Source organism: Pygoscelis adeliae, unplaced genomic scaffold (assembly GCF_000699105.1).
Source record: "Pygoscelis adeliae isolate BGI_AS28 unplaced genomic scaffold, ASM69910v1 Scaffold85, whole genome shotgun sequence".
NCBI lineage: Eukaryota > Metazoa > Chordata > Aves > Sphenisciformes > Spheniscidae > Pygoscelis > Pygoscelis adeliae.
In genome coordinates this window covers 4,292,490-4,316,225 of record NW_008824900.1, presented here as the reverse complement: position 1 = coordinate 4,316,225, position 23,736 = coordinate 4,292,490, and the positions used below count along the sequence as shown (strand labels likewise).

General features: G+C 39.3%; 1 protein-coding gene across 1 annotated transcript in view; it reads left to right on the top strand.

Moving 5' to 3' along the window:
- The window catches only part of GRIN2A (glutamate receptor, ionotropic, N-methyl D-aspartate 2A), a 184,505-nt gene that overhangs the window by 100,245 nt on the left and 60,524 nt on the right, over positions 1–23,736 (top strand). The window contains exons 2-3 of the mRNA XM_009324731.1: positions 1,134–1,726; positions 15,476–15,590. Coding sequence (XP_009323006.1) covers positions 1,134–1,726; positions 15,476–15,590 — 708 coding nt within the window. The remainder of the gene's footprint in view (positions 1–1,133; positions 1,727–15,475; positions 15,591–23,736) is intronic.

Sequence of the window (23,736 nt, the reverse complement as noted above, 5' to 3'; positions counted from 1 at the left end):
AGCAGGAGTTCATGCTTTCTGTATCTGAAAATGATGCACATAAGTTGCCACTGCTCCTCAGGAATAAATACTGAAGTAAAATGAAAATAAAGTTATATAGCTTCCTGTGAATAGTTTTGGTACTCTAATAATTGTGATGTATATAAATCTAGAATGTAAAATTCAAACATAAATTTAGATCTTACAGCAACTTGGTAAAAATAGACCAATGAAAATGTTTGTAAATTTAGTGCCAAGAAAATATATTACTTTGTTGCCTATTTCTGATAGATGTTGTTAAAATAAGAGGCACCTGCCCTTATGCTGTATAAAATGTTATGAATACTGTAAAAGCCTAAGACAAATATTAGAAACAAGTCTCCTAGCAAACTGGCAGCAGAGCTGTGTCAGGCAATGCCGCTACCAGTTACAGGCTATGAGGCCATTGTTTAAATTTACTTCAATTTAAGTCCTTTAATGAGGGCACTGGCAGCTTGCTCGTTGTCCCTGGAGTCCCATCCTGTTAATTCTACATCAGGCATCAATGGGCCATGTGCTCTGAATGGAGCATGGTCAGTAGTGAGCCCACGAACAGTAGTGAACTCGGTACCGGGGGATGATAAATCTACTTCTGCAGAGTTTGACAGCTTCCACCAAGACCAGTGAACCTGTGGAAATGAAGTATCCCTCAGACATTAGGTCTGGAAGTACAGAGCTTCTTCAGCATGTGCATTGCAATTTATTTCCATTGTAACTAAAAATTGGTATGAATTTATTGGGTCGCATTCCTAATAAGTTTGATCATTCTAAAGCTACCTGCTGGAGATGAGTTGCTTAACAGTGGGTGGCTGTCTCTAGGGAGCTTCCTCAGTAAGTACTGATTTGACTTGTTGTCTTCAAGTGATCAAGCACTCAGAAATTTCCTATGTAAATATCTGTTTGTCACTTTTTGGCAAATATTCTAATTAGCTGTGGTACTTACTTATGATCAGTGTTGGCTTGTTAATGATATGAATATGATAAGGCACAAAGTTATTTGAATGCAATGAAAGTTTGGTAGCCATGGTGGGCCAAAGAGAGCAGAAGAATTAGAGATTCTATTCCCTTCAGACTTGTACGAAATTAGTAATCTTTCACTGTGTTTTGTATTCTAGGATGTGATGTCCACATTCTTCCAGTTTGGGGCTTCTATCCAGCAAGAAGCCATCGTCATGCTGAAGATCATGCAGGATTATGACTGGCATGTGTTCTCTCTGGTGACCACCACCTTCCCTGGATATCAAGACTTCATCAATGTCATTAAGACCACAGTGGAAAATAGTTTTGTGGGCTGGGACATGCAGAACATCATCGTACTTGATACCGCCTTTGGAGACGCCAAGACCCAAATTCAGCTGAAGAAAATTCATTCATCCGTCATCCTGCTATATTGTTCCAAGGATGAAGCTGTCTACATACTGGATGAGGCTCGTTCCCTGGGCCTTACTGGCTATGATTTCTTTTGGATAGTTCCCAGCCTGGTTAGTGGTAACACAGAAATCACTCCCAAGGAGTTTCCTTCAGGACTCATTTCAGCATCTTATGATGAATGGGACTACAGTTTAGAAGCTCGGGTACGGGATGGCCTTGGGATTATTGCCACTGCTGCATCAGCCATGCTGGAAAAATACTCCTTCATTCCTGAAGCAAAAACTAGCTGCTATGGACAACTGGAGAAAAATGACCGTCCGTCTCACACCTTGCACAAGTAAGGCTTATTGGTTTGGGGTTGTTTCCCCTACATAACCTTGGTAATTTTCCATTCTATTGCCATTATATGTTTCTTGAAGGAGAATATTGTTTTTTGTTAACTCCGTAATGCCCTTTTTAAGCAATGATTCTCACATGTTCCAAGGGAACACGCAAGAGTTCTGCACTGATAACTGTGCGCATGGAAATGATGTTATGTGCTTTGGAGAATAAATACTGCTCTGGATCTGATGTAGAAGATGGCAGAAATTGGTCTTAGAGGGTATGAAGCTGAGTTAATAAAATTGTGCTGTTGTGTACTTCAAATATGAGGTAAAATTGCGAAAATGCTCTGGAGGCTGTGCCTGAATCACTTGCATCTTTTTTGAACGTGGTAATATTTTGGAAGACGAGATGTGCAGCGTTAAAGAGGTATCCCTGGAAATTATAGAAGTATTAGATTAGGTAGGCAGCTTTTATCACCTAATAACTGAAATCTGTCACTTCTACTTGTGAGGATTTTATATTTGTCACCTGTACTAGAATAACTGTAAAAATTAATCTGTATTAATCCAAGTTGATGTGGATGTTTTCTCAAAACAGTTTGTCATATGGGAACTGCCAAGGTTTAAATCAGGATTCTTTGCTCTTCCTCCCCCCTTCCCCCCCTTTTAATTATCCCTTTTAGACGTGGTACTCCTGATTACTTCTATCCAAAATGTTGCATAATACATGACACACAGTAATAAATTTCTTTATCTGGTTTGTGAGAGGAAATAAAGGGAATTGTGCATGTTTTTTAATAGCTCTTTACGGTATCTCATATGGAAGTTACTAAGCAGTATTTAAGAAATTTGTTCTGACCAAATATTGCAGATGAAGTGCTTTCTACAGGAAAGCAGGATAGAATTGGCCCAAGAAGGAAAGTCAGTGCTGATTTCATATAGGGATTGTGGAACATTTTTAATCTTCTGAGATATATGTGCATATTTAGATTAGGGGTTGATTGCCATGTCATATCCTGGAACAGTTGTTGTTTTCCATGAAAATGGCATCTTTGTGCACAGCATTCTTTAGAAGCTCTCTTAAAAGCTAAATACTGCCAAGTAAATGGATTTTAACATTTCATATATGTATTTCATAAACAGTGTGACCAAAGTTCAGAACCTTGCACAGTTCTCCTTAGAGAGGACTTGCCTTTAGTATCACACTTCCACTTTTTTTGGTCTCCCCTTTCCTATTTCTAAGCCTCTGCCTCTAAAACTGTACAAATTTACCAGAGGTGTTGCAGAAAATCTGTGATTCTTTTCCTGCTGCCCCAGTTGCCCCTGGGGAGTGACAGGAGGCAGTGCTGGGGTGGCTCTCTGGTCCAGCATGGCTCTGGGAAAGCCGTCGCATGGTCACTCGTGTCAGGGCAGAGAGCTGGAAGGCACTGCCGGGATGACTGTCCTACCCGCACCTGCTATGGGATCCTCAGATGATTCTTCTTAATGCATGTGCTGACAATGCCAGATAAAAGCGAAAGCTAATGGCATCCCATTAAGCAAATTCTGTGTCTTAACAGTAGGATCTGTACAAACAAAGAAGTTCACTATTAATATTTGAAGGCCGGTTTCTGTGAAGTTAAATTGTATTCTGTCGTCAGAAGTTTAAAATGCTGTGGTTCAATTGGATGGGCCACAAAAACTTGAACCTGTTTTGAAAAGGACTCCTACCTCATTGTTTTGGTAATACACTAGTGTAGACATGAATTAGTTCTTCAGTATTCAGCATAAGTTGTCTTTCTCCAATCATTTTTTTTCTCATTAAATCTGTATGACTACAAGAATAGGGCTTGTGAGTGTTAGGGCAGTGAGATTAGACTTCACCAGGGGATTCTGCAGCGTGTAGTGCATGATGCACATAGAAATTATTAATAGGAGAAGTTGTAATATAGTGCATTGTGGTTAATAAAGTCACTTCCTGATGCGAAACACTGCACTGTGAAGTGAGAATATATTTTCCATACCGGAGATTCTTTGAGCTTCTCCAACACCACAAGAACAAGAAGCAGGCTGTTTTTAATTTAGAAATGTCAGAATTACACTAAAATGAATGAACTTTAAATAGTCCTTCTTATGTAATAACTCCCCAAGACTATTCTTGTCACATATAATCTGCAAGAAAAGCCAGTATATACAAGCATTCAGCAGTGCTAAGTAATCTCTGGGAGTTGACCAGTCTCTCCATGCCAAGGTTAATTATGTAAATTCTTTGTACTTTCTTATCCTCATCACTAAATTGTAGTTTTCTTCCTTAGATGATAAATCAATCATCTGAGGTTTTATTCTGAAATGTAATCTTCACAGTTTCAGGTCACAGATAGTGCGGCTTTGTATTTTAAACTACAAGATAAATATATATGATGCTGTATTAAGGAGCTAACTTGAACAAAGGATTTTGGAGCATCCTCACAATAAAAAGGGCTAAAGTAATTGTAAACATCTTATGGACCTGGGATCTACTGTACTGTGCCTCCCTGTTTGTGTTGGAAATCAATGCTGAAGAAGTAGGGTTGCATGAAGGGACACTGCTTGCGAGCTCAGGAGCAGAGAACTCAGTGGAAAGCAGGAAAGAGGCTCTGTAAGGTGATGCTTGAGCAAAACCAAGCTCAAGAATGGAGCAAAAAACCCAGGATTTTTAGACTCCATCTATTATAATGACAGTGTAATTCAGCTTTAAACCCAGTATAGTATTCTAAGGCTATGCCATAATAGCTAATCTGCTTGTAAATGAAGGTTGGTAATGCTTTATGTATGACTTCCCGCATCTAGGTTGTGATTTTCATCTCCATTTATGAAGAAATTCTATGTAAAGAAAGCCATGAAGTGAAAGCTCCTCCTCACTCTTTCTCAAATCCTTTGAGTATTAAATTGGTTTGAAGATACGTATGTTTTGAAGCACACAGTTTATCCTTCCACTGTCACTACAATTTTAAGATGCTCTTATTGGCTTTCTAGACCCAGAAAAAATCAGGTTTGCTTTAGTTTTTGGAATGATTTGATCAATGTTCATTTCTGATACACATGGGAAAACTAGTTTTTCCCTATGAATTAAAACCCTATGATTAAAAATAAAATACAGGGATCATTTTCAATGCATTAAAAACCATACATATATATATATAGAGAGAGATGTATGTATTGATTCAGATCATCTTTTCCCACCTGTGTAAGACCCAGATTCTCCCAAGACAGAAAAATACTATTGTGTGAAATACTGGCACTAGCGCAGCAGGATAGATAGAATTAGCAGCTCATTAATGCAATGTCAGTTTAACAAATGCTTCTCTCTCTCAAAAAAGGAAAACATGCAAGCAAACAAACAGCAAAACAAAATAAACCTGCCAGTCGTCATGGAAAATGCTGCCGCTTTGTGAGTAGAAATGCTTCTGCTTTGTCTAGAAGAGTACTCATATTGTGTATAAAAGTCATAACCCTGGGAGATACATTTCACAATGACATTTCCAACCACTCTGATCTGTACAGGGATGGATGAGGATGACAAAGCTGTTGCTCTATCGTCATTATCCTAAAAAGCAAAAAGATGTGTCTGTTCATAGGTAGTCAGACATTTACCATGTGGTGTTTACATTTAGTTACATTCAGTTTCCAAATACAACCAAATAATACGCAGGATTTAGAGATTCGTCTTACTTTCGGTAGTGAAGGTGTAGGGCTAGAAAGCTGTCCAAACTGCTCTGGGCAGGCTGTCATTTCATACCCTTCCCAAGCATAGTTTCCTTTATTTGTCATCACTGAGCCAGGGAGCAGGAGCAATGTGAGGTCTGAAGGGCCAGATACAAATGCATTAGTTGATTGCTGAATTTATTGGCTCAATAATTACCATATAATTACCACTGCCCTGAATCACCCTTCTTTAAAAACTTAGGGACTTGGTGGGAGCAGTGTTTTGAAATGTGCTACCTAATGTTGCTGTCTTTCCATGGCCTACCGCACGGTTCATTTTCTTGTCCTTGCTGTTGTGCTCCTGTTAGCTTACAGCATGGCTACGAGACAGCGTCTTCTTCAGAGGGCAGTGGTATGCTCTCTCTCTAGTCCCGATATTCATTCATCAGGTTCAATATTTTGATTCCAGCTTTTAGCAATGACAGATAATTTTTGTTTGCTTTCTTTTGAGCAAAATCAGGTATTAAATGGACACAATGGTTTGATGAATAATCCAGCAAATCTGTTTAATCTTTTCCTGCACAAAGATCAACAGCCAATTTACAGAGGATTTATTCACTTAAGTTCTGTCAAAAGACTTGGGAAAAATAAGTATCATCTGCTTTATTGAATGATTGAAGATGTATCATTATTTAATTATATATGAAGCAAAATGCTTTTTCACTAGTAGCATACTTGCTGTGCAGACAAACAAATGTTAGTTACCTTCACGTAAGACTCTCCAGGATATTTTGTTTGTCTTTCCCATTTTGTGATCCCACTGCGGTTTTACTGGAGCCACTGCGTGCTCACAGGAATGCACTGCACACAGGGTGATGATCTGAGACTGTAACCCAGGTTTCAGTAGTCACATACGTTGCTTACGTGTTGTGGAGGGAAACAGCTAATTTGAGTATATTTTAAATTTAGTACTTCATTTTTGGTAACTTTAAAGCTTTAGGAAGTTTCAGTTTTTGCATGCTGCTAGATTTGCTTATTCTTCTCCTTTGCTACTGTGAATGATGCTCTGCAGAAACAAATCCAAGTAAGGATGATGCACCTAAATAGCTGAAGGCATAAACAAAACTGCAAGCCTTCATGGAGCACTGAGGCCACAGGGATGCGAGGAGCAGCACATTTCCAGGGAGGACAGTATATTTAGGCAAGTGTCTCCAAACGAGGACCAAGCTGCCAGTCCTAGATTTAATGTTAACTAATTTCAGATATCCTGGATTACAAGAAATTATTATTGTCAACATGAAAAAATGAATGAGAAAAGATACTCAAGACAAGAAAAAATTTTGTCAGTGGCAGCATCCCACTTAGCCTCATTAATTTGTGTGGGGATGCTTTCTGATCAGGAGACCCAGTAGAGTATTGTAGCAATTGGATTGGTGCACAGGGATACACAAAGTCTACTGCTGATGAACAGATTTTAAACAGTAACAACTAGATATTTGCACTTCTTGTAATTCACGTGCTGTAATTGTCCTCTTCTATAGTATGAGGGCATTTTCCATGTAGTTGCATTAAACAGCAGGAACTGAATGGATGAAACTGTTGTCATGTTCCTCTGAAAGTAAAACTAAACTTCACTGGCAACAAAAGACGGGTTGTGGAGGAAAACACTCCACCCAAGAGATCCTGATATGGTGCTGGTTTACTGATGAAGTGATTCAAAAAATTATAGAAAATCTGTATCAGAATTTTCTCCCAGGTTAGGTCAGTTTAGGAAGCAGAAGATACCAAACAGTTACCTGATTAGGGGCTTTTAGAATATTTTCCCCTTTTTGTGATAATTAAAAAAAAATTCATAATGAGAACAAGCATGGCCTTTGTTCTGGAGTTGAGCAGAGCCAGCCTTCAGGGCTGAAAGGAGGTCTTGAAATTCAAAATATAACTGAAGGTTCTTGGAGACGGAGCTGCTGCAGACACCGTCCCCTTGCAGAGAGCCAGGCAGGTTCACGGGGAAGAGTTTGGGATGTTTCTGAGGTGGTGGAGCAAAATGTAACCATATTAGTGCTTTTTATGAAGTTATTTCTAATAATAACATTAACTCACTAAACCTTCTGGTGTTTTATGAGTTACGCTAGTCTGCGACACCCTCCCAGGCATCTGGGCCCTTGCTAATTTTGCTCCCTCCCCTTGCCCCCTTTCAGAAGGGCTCCCCAAGGGTTTTGTCGCTTGTCTGGCAGAATTGGGGCAAAAAGACTTTCCAGACCTAATGCTTTAAGGAGCAGCTGGCAGGAGGTACAAGTAGTTGGCATGCCATTCCTTTTTCACAGTCACTGAGCATATTGTTCCCAAAATTGTATTCATCCATGCTGGCTCAAGGCCTAGGGAGAGACATACAGCTCCAAAGCAGGGTATCGTTGCAGAGTTATATTCAGGAGAGCGAGGGCTGGGGGAAGTGGAGGAGGAGAAGGCACGAAGAGGAGGAAGAGGCTCCTTGCATCACTGCAAAAGATTTGAATTTAGAAAATAAAATCCTACGTAGCCTAAGATATAAAATTACCTCTAAAAAAAGATTAACTGTTTGAAAAACGCATTGCTACCTTGTTTAATAGTGACCTATTTCAGACCTATTTCTATATGTGCTTCAGACCACACAGTATATATTCTGCGTTCAGTGTGTCTTGATTTAATTTTATAGATGGTCTTAGGAAGTCTGTTTCTTAATGATAAATATTTTGTCTTGGGGTTTCTATTGATAAGTATCTTTCAAATTTCACAGTAGAATCATAGTAAGGAAGTTCAGCAGTTCGGAGCCTCAAGATAAAGAAAAAACCAAAGTTTGGATTCACTCCTGCTTTTTTAGGTATGATGCTGGGTGAATGCCAAGCCCAGACAGGCTGGCTGTCTAGATTATTAAAATGGTTGGTTCACACTGTTTGGAGGAAAGAGAAATATCACTAATGACACGTTGGTGGTGAGGCATTTCATCTGCTTTAAATCTCAGTTTGGAAATTCCTTCTTTGGGGGAGAGTTTCTTTTATGAAACCTGTATTTCCCTAAGTCTCTGCTGTTTCTCTTCATTGCTTGCGGTTGTCACGGATTTGAAACACGGCCCCATGGTAAAGAAGGCACAAAATAAAAAATGATAGTCCCCAGTGATGGCACCTGAGGAATTTACCAAGTTTGATTTTTCTGATCTGGGCTGCAGGATAAGGGCAGGAAACGTGGGTCTGAACTCATGGCAGTGAGTAGTCCTGTGGGCTTTCCATGACCTGCAGCTATCGGGCCATGTGCTTTATTTTACAGGTCTAGTAACTAAGTTCTCTTTGGAGGTAGCTTAGGAGTGATATGTTTTCATTAATGCCTCTGCCTTACCCATTACATTTTTCCCAGCCAGTGATCTGTTTGGGAGCTGGATACTAGGTGGATTTCACACTAATTATAAACCAGCCTGTTATCACAGAGCTGGCTCTGTTCCTGAGCCCGATGAGTCCTGAATTTCTACTTTTAAAATTCTGAATCTGTATAAAATTATCGCTATAAAACAAAAAAGGAAGGAGCAAATACCAGAGCAACCAGAAGAAAGGGCATCTGAGACAGCCTGCGCTTCCTGTCTCTAAACTTGCTTTTAAAACCATGGGACGTTTGCTGAGGGTGCTTGCACGACCCGTTTGGTTTCTAAAGGTGTAATTCCTGTATGGTGTGCAGCCCCTCCGTCCTGCAGCCCCCCTGGCTGGCTCTCCTCCTGCGCCCTGCCGCCCCTGATGCTTTACCAGGCTGGAGCTTGGAGGAGTTTCTACTGTGATCACACTCGCACCTGCCAGAGTGAAGATTTTAAAGGTAACCCTGGGAATTCAAAACACCCCACCCCCCCCCCCCCCCCCCCCCCCCCCCCCCCCCCCCTTTTAACAATTTATTTATTGCTAGATGCAGTAACGTTATAAAAAGAGGTTAGTGGAGAAGAAGGCTTAAACCTTGGCAGGGGAGAAACCAAAGGATCCTTTCTGTAGGAAAAGCAGCTGCTGTTACTAATTGTGCTCAGCTACACCACTTGATCTTAGCACAGACAGTTTCACATTCGTATTTCAGTGGATAGATGGAAAGAAAATAAACATGAAATAGAGAAAAATGGAGAAAACAACAAAACAAACAGTTTGGAGAGGAGAAGAGGGAATTTTTTATTGTATTAGTTTTGGTGAGAGCATTTTTTGTTGTATGTATAATAATTATCACAACTACATTGTATGCATTTATTTTTAAGGGATCAATTAATTAAAAAGTTTTAATTTATTGCATTGCTCTAAGGACTTCCTAGGTCAGTATATGTACACGCATGCAATTGCTAGCTTTTAAAATCCAGGTCTTTTCTAGATGCCCTGAATTTTTACACATTTGTAAAAATATTTTCTTACATATGACATCTTTTTAATGCTGTGATCCTTGCATCTTTCTAGAAGAGTATTTCAGTTTTATTTTAAGCATAAGTAGACCTGTCTGGCCTCAGCAAGTGCAGAGTGCCACTGCTTCAATGTGTAGACTAGTTTTATCCTGTCTCTACAGCAGCGCTTCCTCCTGGCTGTGCAATGCTTTTGAGGGATGGTTCCAGATTGTATTCCATATTTTTGACTTATTTCTAGCCCCATGAGTCTCAGAAATCTGCATTTCCTCTGCCTTCTGGCCAGGGTTCTCCCTCAGCTTGGCTTTCCTCTGGAGAAGCCAGTTGATTCAGGGACTGGTTCATATGCTGTTGCCCGTGGCAGAAGTTACCCTGAAAAGGAGAAACAAGAGGCTAAGTCTTGGCTCACTACTCTTAGCGGGTGATCGGGCGTAAGCTCAGCTTGCTCTAAGGGAGAAATAAATTGTAAAGTAGTGCTGCAGGGTCTTCTGGGACGCAGGTGGGTGGGCATGAGAGTGCCCATCCTTGAGGACATGAATATTTGGGAGGATGCTCCCTGCCTGGCATCCTAGAGATACAACATGTGGAGGGTACTGCCAGGTGGGGACTTCCCTGAGCACCATCGCTGGTGAGGTTCCAGCGGTGACATCACACCTGCTTTGGTTTCACAGGATTGCTCTCCTGTGCAGTGTTGCGCTTTCGTTCTGTCGCTGTTTGTTTTCTCACATCTCCCAAAGAAGTTTATGAAGCCGGGGCTAGGATTAATCTTTGTTTGAGACAAAGTGATCTTTATAATTTACATAGTTGTTGTTGTTTTTTATCTTAAAAAAATGCCCACCACAGAATCCACTAAACCTTCTTGCTTTTGCTCTCAAATCCTTGCATCTATTAGGGGAACACTTGTGTATCTTGCATATACCTATATACATTTAGATGGTAAACATCAAAAGAAATCCCATAGCTTGCAACCATGTTTGCTGTTGTATAACATAGAAGCAGAAAGTCTCAAAGATTCTGCTCCAGGAGTGGTCGTGGCTTTGCTGGGGTTTCAACTGTTTTCACACAGTATAGGAAATCCTTACCAAACACCTTCTGGGCAAAGAAGGTCCATGTCTTCTGTAAGGAGACTGGCCAGAAAGGTGTTTCTGTTTCAGCAATATTGTACCCTAGCAAACGGTCTTCTAAAAAGTGAGGTCTTCTAAAAATTGAGGTCTGATCCTTTCGGCAAAGTCTTCCCCCATTTGTTAATGGAAATTAGAGTCAATGAAGTTGTGGTATAATATTTACAGGGTAGGAAAACCCACCTTATTCAAATGTGTTCTGTCTTTCTGGATAGAGTCAGAGTTTTGACATGGATAAATATTGCACAGTTTGGGCACTAATCTGAAGCTTTACCTGAATTACTTGATCTTTCTGAGTCTATAAAAATTAAGTTGGAAACCTTGAGAGCAGTTTGTAACCTTGGTGCTTCGAAGGTTTGCTGTAAATACAACGGGAACAGTGTTCTGCTGTGGTGTTTCAACACTTCTCTTTTCAGTTCTGTTGGGGAAGGTGACAAGCAAAAAAGAATTGTATAAATGTTTAAAAGTGTTTTGAAATATATAGTACAGGCTTGGTTCTTCGCATGATAAAAACCTGTTTTGGATTCAGTGTGAGAATAGCTTAACTTCTGCCCCCCAAAATCCCGTTTTTCATACATGTATCACCTGGGGAATGTTACTTACAAACTTCAGTTTGCAAAAGTTAATTAAGACTTCAGTGTCATAATATCATCACAAGGCCTCCTGCTATCATGTTTTTGCAAAGTTTATAGCATTAATGAGGTATAAAAGCAGATTAACTACTAATCCAAGGTATATGCCGAATTGCCCCCTTAAAGTAATGAGCTCAAACAATCAAGCGCCTCATTAATTTCAAAACTACTTCAGAAATATATTTTGACCAATTCGGAAGCCAGACACCTTGCACAGAATTAATCTTGGGCAAACTTAAAACTCTATAAGAATAATGTATATTATAAATACTTTTTTTTTCCCTCACTCTTCCTAACCAGGAACAGAAAAACACATGGTTGTTTTTTGTAGAGACAAGCAGTTTAGGATTTTGGCCAGTAAAAGCAGAGCAGGACTTCTGTCCTTTGTGGAAGAAAAATGACAATTCAAAAGGGAATGTAGATTGTAAGCATTGGTTTCTGAAGAACACAGGCAGCTGATGAATTTTGTACAGAAGTGTGTGCTTGGTAAAACAAGAACCTCTTTGAAGTTCTTTTTTTATTGCTGCAATTTGAGAAACTGGGGTAGCTCAGACTGCGTCACTTACTGATACCTTTGTATATGACCCAGACAATACAATTTTAAGAGACTTTTACAGATTAGGGACTTTTTTTTTAACTTGCAAAATGTGGGTCACTACTAAATGTCTGGTACATTCACACAGTTTAAAAATATACGCTGAGTTCAGTTTTTCAGTTTAGATTTGTGGTTCATCTTTCTTTTTGGAGCGCTTGAGCGTCACTGCAGCTACAGCACTGCATCTTGTGATGGCCCTTGACTAGCTTCTAGTCTAGGGCATTTGCATATTAATGCCAAAATATGATGAGTGGTGTTTGAAATCTGGGGTAGTGATCCTACCAAACTACATAAAAGAAGGGTTCAACTCAAGTCCAATCACCAATGGCTACGTAATTAAAAACCCAACTGGACACAAAAGCCTGCTGTAGTACAGCGTGCATGTTTGTGGTTCAGCCCTTAGGAGGAGACAAAATGCTTGGCTTTCAGTTTTATTGAAATGAGGTAATTTCCGCCTGGCCCCATAAGACGATGTGTTCATTGTGGGGGGCGTTATTTCACGTGTATGAATTGGGAGGGAACCTGGGAAGGAGGGCAAAGAAGTATGAATACAAGTAGTGCATGTTTTCACAATACGTCCTTGTTTTCCCCTCACAGTGACTTCCTGGGCATTTTATTCCTTGGGTCACAATGCATTTGATTTTTAGCAGTGAGCGAAAGTTATGCTGGTTTCTTACATGTATGCACAAGCAAATTCTGTTTGGTGGTTTGCCACTTCCTCTCAAGGTGGCAAACAAGCTTCTTATTCCCGAGCAAGCTCTTTCAGTGCTGGATAAAAAATGTAATGTATGGGAAATTAGTTCAACTGAAAAGTGAAGTTCTGCCAAGGGGAAAATTTTCACACTGAAAATCTGTCACAAAATATGAGTTATTGCGATGGGTGAATTTACAAATTGCTGTCAAACCGGTGCTGAATTATGTTAACATGGCTGTTTAGGGCAGTGCACATTTAATTATTAACTGTGATGATAACAATGCCATTATTTCTTCTGGGTCTATATTTTTTTATTTAGTGTGCTTCTGCTATTGGGATTTTCAGGCAGCTATGTCAATACAAAGCCTTCTCCTTTGAATGTGGAGCTGAAGAAGTTTGTCTATGTCAGATTCACCAGGAGACCATGCTACTACTACTGCTACAAACAGTAAACAAACATGTAAACCAGTATCAGTTTCTTGTCAGTAAAACATTACAGAGCGATGTATGACGAATAGTTAAAGTAACTTTAATGCCCTTCAAAACACATCTGTCTGCGGGATCGAACGATACTAGTGTTGCGTTGAATTTCAGGAGGAGAGCACCTAGGTGAAAGCTTGGACTGAATTTCTTTCAATGAAATACACTGAGAATTCAGTGCAATTCAATGCCATTAACTTCAGACCATGGATATGGGGTGGAGGGCACGTTATCTTCTGGAAGTGCCATGGGATCACCAAGATTTTGAATTGCAGTTTTACCTCTCACCTGTGGGATAGCCCTGCCAGGCTCACATTGACAGTTTGGAGTTTTGATTTTTTTCAGCGTGACCAACGAACACCAATGCCAATACCATCCTTTTACTCTCTTCCCTGTCACGCCTGATTTTCTTAGGTGACGGAATTTCAGATAATGTATAAAATGATAGATTTTTTTCAGTATCACAGTCCGTGGAGCTTGACCTATGTGCTGTGGTAGTTCAGACTCTTGGTAGTAAGTTCCCTGTATTTGCGCTTTAAATACAAACCGCAATTTCTCATCGCTCTTTCTGACCCTGGAGCGGTGGAAACAATCTGTTCTCGCTGAGAAACACTGAAGCTATGTGGAACTGGAGCAAATATAAATATGGATTTATGTTATAAATCTGTGGAAAATTTTGAGAGAAAATTATTTTTGAGGACAGTCAAGTTTGTTAGATGACCAGAATGCCGGCATTTCTGAATCAACAAAAGGACAATGCTTTGGAAAAGAGGGTACATGTTTCAATGATGACTGGAAAGCAACAGTTAGAAATTAAAAACTATGCATACTAATCAGGAAATGGAAAAACTAGGTAGACTATATTAGAATTGGTATAAACCCAATAAGGAATTTAAGACCTTCAGGGGCAAATCTATGGTTAGAAAAGCTATAGGACTCTGTAGAGTTGAAGGGCGTCTCTAAGGTGATGAGTAGAGTACTGAGATCTCTACCCCAGGGTAGATCAGGTCCACTGCAGTGTCTGGCTGCTGAGCGCTTCTGGCCCGTGGCTGGTGTGTGTGGAGCCACCTGCAATGTTATTCACCAGAGTGCATACATGTCCCTCGATGGCACGGTCCAGGCCAGAGCAATGACTCGGTAGAGATGATGTTATCATTGCTAATGACAGGATTGCTTATAAGAAGTAGTATTCTGTCCTTAGAACGTGCAAGTTAGTGTGGCAATACAGGAGAAATGGAGAAAGCAAGCAACAGTACTGTGGGACATCTTAGGAGAGGTACCTCTTGTTGTAGCACTGAGTAATTTCCTTCTGTTGACATAAATTTGTACAAAATGTCTGTTGAATAAGTCTTCTCCTTTGTAACTGAATGAAGAGCCTGTGGTAAATAAACAGTTTTATTGATTCAGCGCCCAAACTGGTAAGTCTAAAGGCAGGAAATTTGGGATTGAACTGACATTTTCAAAAAAATTTTAAAAATTCTCCTTTTTCCTGTACATTTTATTCTGAGTTCCTCTAATTTTTTTTTCTATTCAAAGTGCTAATTAGTTTATATATCTTTTGAAAACCATTCAAAATTAACCTAAATACAAAGAAGTTTAAAACATATATCTTTTTTCTTTTTGAAATTACTAAACTGAAATATTATCGACCCCTTCAAAGTTTTCGTGTCTGGTTTTGGCTGAAGGCATTAGTGGAATTTATCCAAGTTACAAAGATGCTGTGTATAGCTACCATGTCGGGAAGGGCTGACAGGGCTCTTGGAGGTCTAAACAGGTGAAGCCAGAGTAGATGCACTTACTTCTGAGTATTACTCTAGTGAGACAATAGTATAATGTTACATACAGAGCTGATGTAGACATGTTTAAAATGGTCCTGAAAAACTGGTGAGGTTGTGCAAAGTGCCAGAAAGATTATTCATGAAGTGTACAGGTCATGCATAATGTGGAAGCTGTTTTAAAAATGATGTCTGCACTAAAAATCATATGTAAACAGTATTTTGCTTTGTCTTCTGCCATGGACTGCCTTGAAATGCTCAGACTCCCCATGCTGCAAACGTGGGCTTTTCACTCCATTAACAGGATTTGGTGCATGTATTTCATCGGTGGCTCTGGTGACTGAAGTAGCTTGCTCATTAACTGCTGGACAGCTCATTAATTTTTCAATGAACTTTTTTTCCTTGCTTTCTAGGTTTATGATGAATGTGACTTGGGAAGGTAAAGATTTGTCCTTCACAGCAGATGGTTATCAGGCACACCCCAGGCTGGTGGTGATAGTACTGAACAACGATCGTGAATGGGAAAAGGTGAGCATTACCTCTGGGTGAAAGATGTGAGAGGAGATAGGAGAGACTTGGTAGAACCCTATTAATGACAAGTAGACAGATTAACGTCATGGATGTCAATGATGATATTCTGCTGTAGCAGGTTTGTCACAACAGTTCAGAAAAGATAATTTTACCTTATTCTGAGGAGGTCTAAGGAGTTTTAGCAGGGAAAGCAACATATCGGTGAAGATAAGCCGATTTCGGAAGATTTCTGTGAAACACACCTTGCATTTCTTCTTGCAATTTAGTCAAATAAAATGGATGACTGAAAAATCTCCAGAAACTTGGGCCTTAACTACCTAAATTTGGATGGGTTTGTATATCTCTACAACTCCGGTCCTTTTATTTGCTTGGTTTTGTATTCTTTGACAGATTTTAGAGTAAAAGTACACTGTTTTAGTTTTTTTTTAACTGTGTAATTCCTGTTGATTTGGAGGATAATCCCTATAATGTTTGCCTAAGAAATTCAGAATCTTGACTTATGTTCTCCTGGTAGGCAAGTGATCTCCCTAAACCTCTATATAGACTAGAAGGAAAAGTGTCTTAATATCAGTGTTAATCATATATGTGAGGAATAAAAGAAAAAAGTTTATCATGAGTGTTTTTTCTTTAAAACTCCCACCTCAGCCTGTGACTGTTTTGGCTCTGAGTTTTCCAGGTTATCTGTGGTCCCATGTTTTAAAAACAGGGGACCTTAGAAACTGTTTGCAATATGAGACTGTAGGAAAAAATACATCTGTATCATGCACCAGTTTTATTTTAAATTCATAAAACATGATCCTGCATTATATAAATTGTTGCTGAAATCTATGAAGTCTTTTTCTTATAGTTTTAGGATCCCATAGAATCAACTTAAAACTCCAGTTTGTAAGACTGCAAGACTCTTCATGGTGTTGGATAATAATGACAAAATAAGAATTACTGAAGGACATCTCAGTAAATATGCTAGTCATGCAAAAACACAGAGAGCAGTCCTGGATTATGCTATGTATTTCTTTATGTTCCTTTGATGCAAATTTAATTCTCTGGATAAATTTAGTCCTATCCAAATGTGTCAATCTGAATCTTTGGAGGAATCTTTTGCTCAGTAACCATTATGATAATTTCTTACCCTATTTTAAAATTCTTCAACACTCTGCATATCATATATAATGTTCTGGCAAAAATAATATACTACTTGAGGAATATTAGTATTGGGCACCAAAGGGAGAAAATGGTTAGAGAGGCAGCCAACAATGCTTATGGTATAGTAATTCCATACATTTTGTACCTTGAAACTTCTCTAAAGAGACCATTCAAAGGACAAGGGGAGATAGGTTTGATGTTTTTGAAAAATGAGCTAACAGCAGCAAAGAAATGCTGGATATAAGAACCGACATTATTTCCAAGAAATAACTTGAGCCTGTTTTAACCTTCAAGTGACTCCCCTATCAGAGAATGGAAGATTTGGTGCAGGTTTTGCTGTATCTAACTGTGCATGTTGTATGGCAGCAGTGTACGCTCCACCTGCTGTGCTGGGCTACAAGACTCTCCGTAGGCTGCTGCTTATGTTGTCTGTGCACAGTTTTCCATTTGGTAAATCCCTTCCTGCTCATTGTTGTGTTTGAGGAGCTTCTAGGAGGAAAAAAAGAGTGATTGAAGGGAGCTCCTGCCCAGAAAAAAATTTATGCATCTGCTCCTAGCTGCCCCTTTGCTTTAGAGCCCTTTTGGTGGCAGGCCAGATGAGTTACTTCAGTAGAGACAGCCTGCCCCTAGCTGCAGCTTTCGTGTCTGCTTCTCTATCGTAGGACTATGGGAAGGGGGCCAGGTTTAATTATGTCAGAGGGGAGAAGTGAAAGGCAGCCAAGAACGGGCTGTCACCACCAGAATTATTCTTCTGACCACAAGCTGATCCCTGCCTCTGTGGATGAAGACAAATAAACTGACTAATCAATTATCCTGGCAAGCTGGATGTAGCTCTCAGCTCTCTCGGAGCACCCCACATTTATATCAGCAGAGCATCACTGTGCGCTTCAGAAATAATAGGACAGTTCCTCTGACTTAGAGACATGAGAAGGCCTTTGCCCACCCCCTGGTTTATTTGAACATCTCTCTAGTGTCGTCTCGACATCCTTTCCAAGTTGCATTTCTCACCCCATATCTCTTAGCCAATTTCTTTCTCCTTGTTCCTTTCTCCTTGCGCTGTTTTGCTCAATTTCAAAACTGTCAAAATTACTCATCTGAGACCTAACATTTCCTGCTCTGAGTTTCCAGACAGGTGCATGCTTTTACTTCCAATTACAGTATTGCAATGAGTATCACAGAGTTGTTTTATTGAAGTCTTATTAGATACCCTCAATCCTACATGGAAAACATCAAGTCCTAGAATCTAATTAAATGATTTACTCATGTGAAAAACTGACAATGCAACAGCCTGCTAATTCTTGTAATGTAACTAATGTACATAGAAATTGCGAGTAGCTACTTCATTATTTATGTAGGAAAGAGTAATTGTGGTTTATGTGAAGATTTTTTTACCCAGCATTCTCCTGAAAGTACAAGATTTAATATTAAAACTAATTTTTATTTGGTTGTAGTATAATAGTCTGCTTTTACTTAAATACAATTTTTCCTTGGTCTCGAAATTGATATACTTGACTTGAGGCTTGAGGTTATAGAAAATCCATTCAACCATAGTTGAAGAGCATACATCTTCCCCCTAGGAAAAGAAGTTCCTTTTCCTTTACAAATGACTCAGTATCAAAACTTTGAAGTGGTAACTTCACACGTAAATGGGGTTGACTGAGGGATTTGTCCCATATCAGATTCTGAAAAAAGCTGGTTGGATGATAGTAGTTTGAAGGCTGAAAATTACTTTTGGGCATGTTCAGGCATCCAGCAAGATATTTTGACAGATCCTAAAGCAGCTACTCAAACTTCTTACATCAACATTCATATTGTTGCTGCTAATCTTGACAGGCAAAGGGGCTGCTGTTCTCAGGCAAGAGATTTTTAAGAAGACAAGCTTAATGTGCTTGTTTCAGTGAAACTTAATAAATTTGCCAGAGTTAACAGTGTTGCCCAAATATCACCAAAGCGCTGCTGGGATACTGTGCCAGTGCTAAAAAATCCACAGAGGTCCAGCAGTAGCACCTGCAACTCCCTCATTAAGCTTATCTCAGTGAGGTGTGACCTGGGTGTCTCACCCGGCCCGTTAACTTCACTGAGTTGCAAACTGCACAGTCTGTTAGTCTTTCTTTTTTTTTTTAATGTGGAAATAAAACCAATCAATCCAATATTAAAATCATATACTAGAATATAATTAGCAGTGGCAAAATTAGGCTGTTTAATTAGCTGTGCAAATCATATATGTTAAGTAAGGTAGGGAGGACTGTATAGCATTTAAAGATGAGTGTATTCCATGTGTAAAGATGAGTTCCAGGGTAAAACCAATTTTTACTGGTGCTCCCAGATAGATATAGATAAAATTACCATAGTGGTCTGTATTCTGGGTGAATTTGTGAGATAGAAGTGTCCTGCATTTTTGTAGCCAATGAATTTTTACAAGAAGCAAGAGTAACAGGTACTACATGGCACAATTGCTAGTTTAATGCCACTGCAAGAACCGTTACTTACATCTAAGTTTATTCTAAATGTAACCAATCATTTTTAACTTTCTATTAAGGTAGGATTTAATGTAGATCTTGATTTTGCTCTGATTAACTAGCATATGCCAGCTATACAAGCTCTGTGTGAGGTTGTACACATTTGTATCTAAGTAGGAATGAGTGGGCAGAGGGTGTGCGGTTCCTGCCTGGAATAAATGAACCAGGGTCTTCACAGAGAGCTCCATCTGGCTACTAACATCCACCACCATGTAGCTGAGAAAAGACAGCTATCATATCTAATGGTATAGCTGAAACTTCACTGGGCAAGAACTGAAAAACCTAACACTCGGTCAGATTTCTGACAGAGCTTTATTATCACAGAGTACTGTGATATTATTATTACTTTATTATCACAGAGTACTGTGATAATAAAAAGTCACTGAGATGGTACAGGGTAGTTTCTTGCAAAATCTCAATTGATTTCAGAGCAGGGGTCATGACAGCTGAAAGATCCTGATGCCTCATGGTAGACATTCCCTAAAAGTTGTGAAGAAATGCATATATTTTAACTAGAACATATGAAATTGCATGATCTAATCATCCATTTGCTGGTGTATCTTTTGTCAGTAGCTCTGTGGCCTGACATGATATATTATCTTTGCCCATAGCAGAAACAGCATGCTCTTTAACATCTGTTGGGTTGTCATTTTCTTTGTTCCATCCTTGTTGCTTATTGTATTTAGTCTTCCTGTAAATATGCCTATCCTGACGCTTACTGTCAATTGAAAATTGCATATTGTTTCTGTATCAGTGAGCTTTTACTTAGCCTAAAGGCCTTTCCTTTGACCTTTACTGTACTGAATTGTTTGAATTGCACCAATTAATATGCAGCATTTCTTAAATCCTCTGTTCCCAAGAAGGATGTTTCCTTCCTCTCTGCTGCTGTAAAGGAATCGCAGCTGCCATGGAAAGCAGTGGTAAAGTGTGCTTTGCTCCTGTTCTTTACAGCTAATATTACAGAGGAGATTAAAGAGTAGGAAGACTTTCAGGGCAGCTCTTCCTCTCTGGAAGTAAACGTATGGATATCTGGACATTTCTGGAGAGCTGTAAGATCTTCACTGAGTGCAGAGGTGACAAAAAAATCTTCCCTCACTGGGAGGTGGAGGAAGGGGCTGTCAATTTGTTTAGCTCTTGTCCTTTCTAATGACATAGTCAACTCATAAAATGGCTTCTCTGGCATGAGTTTGAACGCTTGCGCTACATAGTTATTTGGGACATTTCCCAGTACTAAAACTGTACCAACCACTGAGGATTTGGTGGGTGCTAATTACTAATTCTGTATTGAAAAATAAGGCTACAGGAGGTGGTAGCTTTTCTTTCTCCTCCTGTTTGTTTATAATCTCTCTGGGTACTGTGTTTTCCTTTGAGCCCTGCTGGTCGCAGTATTGGTGCCTCCCTGCCGGCGTCAGGAGCAGCCATGAGGGAAGAGTGGTACATTTGCATACCCCATATGGGATTTTGCAGCAAATTTTGAAAACTTCAAAGTCTTTAAATGGATGTCTTCAAACCACTCAGGACTGTAAAACACTCCCTATTAATAAGACATGAAAGTGCTTGCATCGTATTTTGTCATTTAAATTTAGAGTGACATTGTGAAATATGGACCTTCAGAAACGCGAAGCGACACAAAGGTTTGCAGCAGAAGGTATACAACAGATGCTGTTTCTGGAGGAAAGATTTTGCTCGTGCTTCGTTCTGCAGCTGCCTGTTATTGCTAACCCGACAAACTCAATTTATGCTTTCTAGTTATTGACTTAAAACTTACCAGAGTAGCGCTTCGTTGTAAGTGGAAAAGTGTGATGAAATAGAAGTAATAAATAGTTTTTCTATAAAGCAAAATGAGTTAGATTTTGCATTTGCTCAGCATTATTTTCTTCACAAAAGTAAGACAGCTCAAAAAGTATGTTTGCAATATGAGCGTGTGTTTAATGTAGAAAGAACATCCCTGAAAATTTTTCTCTTTTCAAAGGTTTGGTCGGGTAGTCTTGGGGGTGCATTTAGTATCCATGTTGTCATGTAACATTTTTTCTTACAAAAGAATGATGTCTGTGTATTGTGTACAGTTCCCATCTGCTGGGAAGAGGGTGATAGGACCGAGTTGTTTGTTTGTTTTCTGTGTGATATGCCGGTGTGACAGACTTTCTTTTCGTGCCAGCATTGGCACACAAGGGAGAACATACCCCGCTCTTTTCTCTCTCCGCTCAGGATCTGTCCTTGCTCTGTTTCTCTGATTCGATGATCTCTGTGAGGGTGTGTGATTAGGATTATGACAATCATCGCCATATTATTTAGAGACTGCTTAAGGGTGCAGCGGGAGAGGGGTCTCCGTGAGGTACAGCAGTGCGTAACTTTGCAAGTTGTCTGTCTGTCTTAGGCTAGCTGTCTTTATCTAGCTGTTACACAGAAACACACCAAATACTTCATTACCACCTTTCTCGAATGCAGTCTTCAAAAGATAAATAGGCATGCATGAGGTGGTCAAACCATGTATGTAATACAGAGAGTTTGTAGGGTGCTTTAGACAACGGTGGATGAGATGAGGACCCTATGATTGCTAATTCAGTCTGACATCAAATAAGCTCTTCTGTGCTCTCAGCTATTTTCTGCTTTCCTTCCCGTATCCTGTAGAGATTAAACCAAAGGGAATATTCCAGACTGCATATGAAGATGGAGAAAATGGGAAAGAATGTGCAAGTTCAAAAGAGATACAATGGTATATATACCATTGCAAGTCTGTAGTTGAAGCTGAGTTTTGCACCTACAGTAGTGAATCAAGGGTTTGATTTGCTGTTGAAACTGTATTTTTTATGAGAGTCCCAGTCTTTTGGCCATAAATAAGTTTTTTTTTATAATTTGGGCCAGGATCTTTCCCCAAAATGATTCTGTTGCCCTTTTTTCAAGTGAGGGCCATCTTCTGTATTTCTCTGGGATTGAGGCCACATCATTATCAGTCTAACTAGGAATGACAGAAATTTATCATAAATCTCTGGATATTTTGTGTCATTTCCACCCAGAAGAGTAAAAGTATTTGCATGAAGTTTTTGACAGTTCCATAATGGAGCATGTCTGCCTTTTTTGAGCGTTGAATTTTCTTTTTTAAAAATGTTTGTTTTACAAATACACAGTACTGTGTTTATTACTTTAAAATCTTTCTTAATGCAGTTTTACCTGCTCCCTCCATTTTTTAATCTAGCAACACAAGATATTCCATTGTATCTGCTGAGAATAAGCTCATTTACACTTCTGATTTCTCTAGTAATATTAATTGGATTCTTAGGAGGTCTAAGCAGGAGAGCTCTCTTTCTAGACACACTTTTGTGCTCTTTGCACTCTAAGCATGGTATTCTCTTCTCCATTGCTTGACTTGCTATAGACTGTAACTAAATGTAGTTAATTGGGTTTAAGGTTGGAGCATAAATCAAATTTTCAGACCTGTCTTTGAACTATTCGGTGGTTTCATCTCAGGTTGCATAATCCAGAAGTCCAAATGTTCCTCCTGTACTTTATTTAATGCTCTATTAAATGGTTCTCATTCTAAAAAAGTCATCTTACCTAAATGAAAAAGAGATTTTACAGAACACATTTTACAAAAATAGCTATATTTTTCCTGTGTTCTACATGTGCGTAGGGGTGCTAAGGAAATGATTCCTCAGCACATGAGATTTTGAAACAGCAAATGTTCCAGGTGAAGATATGACTTTGTGTTACACCAAAATGGGGATTGATGCAGATCTTAAATATTCTTAATCTTCCAGGAAAGAGGAAAGGGATGCAGGTAAGACTGAACAAACTGCCCTGATTCAACTATAGCTAAATTTCCTGTCATTAGGGAGTGGCTACACCAAGTATAAATGTTTTATCTTAAATTGGCTTCACTTTAAATTCAGGATGGCTGGGCCTGCTACACCAACTCAAATACCTGAGATTCTTCTTGATGCAGTTGGAACGTGTCTCTGGCTGCCTACTGTTAATGAGCTGTGCTTTCAGCCGAGTTCTCTGGGGCAGTAGTCTTGCTTCCAGGAGCTAGGGGAAGTGATTATCCTGACTGACACAAAGCTTTGAAATCTTAAAAATGTTTCCATTCTGTTTCAGAGAAAAAAAAGCTAAAATTTCAAATTCTATGAATCAGTAACCCAAACAAAACAAACCAAAGTAATAGATTGGAGTAGTTGAAATTCTTTCACCTCAAATTTATCTGTACATATTCTGATAAATTAGCATGTATTTCTAGATAGCAAGTCCAGAACTATAAGTGCAATGTCTTTATTAAAACATCTTTATTTCTGTTTACAAGTGATTTCAAATGGTGGTTTTATGTTTTGAACGGTAAAAAGCCCACTTTCTGAACTGTTTTCTTTCAAGAAATTAGGACAATGAAAATCATCTTCAGAAAAGTTCTCTTCTACCCATCTCCCACCCTATCAAAATATAATTTTGGCAACCTGGCAGGCCTGTGCAGTGTTTTAACTCCCTGTTGT